We start from the raw sequence: 2,442 nt of genomic DNA, 5'->3' as shown, positions 1-2,442 counted from the left end.
GTAGTCATACAGACTTTGAAGTCATACAGACTGGTAAAAGACTAGAGCTTATTTCAGCTTGTTTTTGGATGACTTTATTTAATCATTAAATCTCAATCACCTCACCTGTGAAGTGGGAAAAATGCCTATCTCATTAGATTATTGTGATTATTAAATGGTGTAAAGCAGCTAATAGGGAACCAGTAATGGTAATTATATTCCCACTTATATTTCTTTTGGCCCAGCCTAGAAAGAGAAAGGAACAAAGGAATTGTTCTACATTTTAATTTTTGGCTATGAAATTGCAGGTTACACTCAAATAATAGGTTTTTTTCCTCTCCATACATTTAAGAGCTGGTATGATTATAGTGAAATAAGTTTTGTCCAGTTGTAAGTTTTTAACTTTTTACAATTAGATTAGAGCATTACAGTTCAAATTTATTTTAAGTATTAAAATTATTTGTTAAGTTACAGATTATTTAGCTGAGAGATGAACAGACTTTTATCTTTTTGTACTGGAGAATACTTACCATGTTTGTAAGGTTGAACTAAATTTTCATTAGAAAAGAAAAAAAGAAGTGTCCTCTTTTTTTTTGTTTTAAGACCAGTCTACACTCTAAAAACATGATCTTAACCCTTCCTCTATGAAAATCTTTCTTACAGATAATGATTTTAAATGATATGATTTGTTTTTTGCTTTTGCATAAGAGGTAATTAAAGAAAAAGGACTAGAACACGTTACTGTTGATGACTTGGTGGCTGAAATCACTCCAAAAGGCAGAGGTAAGGAATACAAATCGTGTCAAAGGAAACATATGCTGCTGACATGATTTTTTTTTTTCGTTCCTTTCCAAAAGTATTTGGGTACTTCTATTGCCTCACATAGGAAGAGATATACTTGCCTACTTGTCTCTCTAGCATAGTCTTGAGTAACAGATGAGATAGTATGAAATGTTTTAGCACTCTAAAACAATGTACCAATGTAAGTTAATACAGTTAAGACAGATAATTTTTTAAATATGTAATTATATAGAGGCAAATATTACCTGAAGCTAGGATTTATAAACTTTATCAGATATGGCCTATTTAAATATTTAATAATTCAAAGTCTTACTCCAGCCCCTGAGTCATTGCTTCACTATCTTTCCTTATTAAAAATAAACGAATGTCTATCTTCTTGAATGTCTAATTAAGAATTTGGTAGCTGAACAACTTTATGTTCAGGATAATCCACATTTCAGACTCACAATTTAACCACCTTCTTAAATTCTACCTTTAATGCCTTGTTTATAGAAGACAAAGGAAAGATAGGAAATATTGTATTAACACTGATACATACTAAATATTAAGTCAAGAACTACATCATTATCTCAGAGTTAGCTACATTATCTTCATTTATTTTGATAAAGTTGGTGTTTTATATTTTTTTCATCATAAGTGAAAGCAGGTAAATTAGATGGCCCATAAATCGTTTTCTCACATAGAAATAGTAAAAAGAATTTGAGCAGAAAAAGTAAGTTTGAAACTATTAGTATAGAACACTTAATTCTCTGAACTGCTACCTGCTGGGAAGAAATTACAGAACCCATCGTCCTTTTAAAGCATCTCTTTAGGACTGTTTACAGCGTACAACGATGACTTTTTCTTCAAGTATGTCCTAGGGAAAGAAAATTTTAAAAACTTTTTTTGTTCCCCTTACGAATTTATATTTTAAAATAATTTTCTATAATTCCTTTTTCTTTTTTTCTCCTGTAATTTATATTTAATCTGTTAATATATTTAGGAACTGGTTATACAGGTTAGAAATTATGCTTTGCTTCTCCTTCGACACTTGTATCTTGGATATTTCGCTCTCTCGTAGCTCCCCTGCTAAAGAAGGGCAAATAAAGAAAAATAAAATAAAACTTTTTTATATGTTTTTATTCTTATAGTCAAGAGTAGACTTTTTTTTGTAGTTAACATACAGTAAAATTGGTCTTTTTCTAATGTGCAGTTCTGTGAACTATATGCTCATGTATGGATTTATGTAACCACCACCATAATCAGGTTACAGAACAAACAGTTCCCTTACCCAAAAACCTCTCTCGAACTATCCCTTTATAATCGCACCCTATCCCAAGGCTACTGATCCATTCGTGATCTCATAATTTTGATTAAAATTATTTTTCATGTACATATTATATTTCCAACGGACTTGAATTAATTATATAGTCTTTATTTGTAGGTTGGCTAAAACTAAACCATTTATAAAGTTAAGGAGTATCCGCCTTATTTGATTTGTGTATTTATTTGTGTGAAACTTTATAGAAATATTGAACTATATCCGAAGTTTTCCGTTTCTTCTGGACATCAGTGTGTACGTTAGATATTTTAGTTAATTCCTGTTTTTTGTGGTTTTTTGTATTTTTTATTTAATATTCTGAATAGATAATACAGTTACATGGGTCAAAATTCAGAAAGTAA

The 2,442-nt window shown here is 30.1% G+C and overlaps 1 protein-coding gene across 1 annotated transcript in view; it reads left to right on the top strand.

The window, feature by feature from the left end:
- LOC103599736 (transcription and mRNA export factor ENY2-like) overlaps positions 1–2,442 on the top strand; it is a gene marked incomplete at its 5' end in the record, with an annotated part of 5,488 nt that overhangs the window by 1,374 nt on the left and 1,672 nt on the right. Inside the window, one exon of the mRNA XM_008583891.1 lies at positions 688–762. Within this exon, the coding sequence (XP_008582113.1) occupies positions 688–762 (75 nt within the window). The remainder of the gene's footprint in view (positions 1–687; positions 763–2,442) is intronic.

This window comes from Galeopterus variegatus, unplaced genomic scaffold, assembly GCF_000696425.1.
Source record: "Galeopterus variegatus unplaced genomic scaffold, G_variegatus-3.0.2 Scaffold3073, whole genome shotgun sequence".
Taxonomy (NCBI): Eukaryota; Metazoa; Chordata; class Mammalia; order Dermoptera; family Cynocephalidae; genus Galeopterus; species Galeopterus variegatus.
Note: the sequence above shows the minus strand (reverse complement) of the source record. Positions and strands in the feature narration are given on the sequence as shown.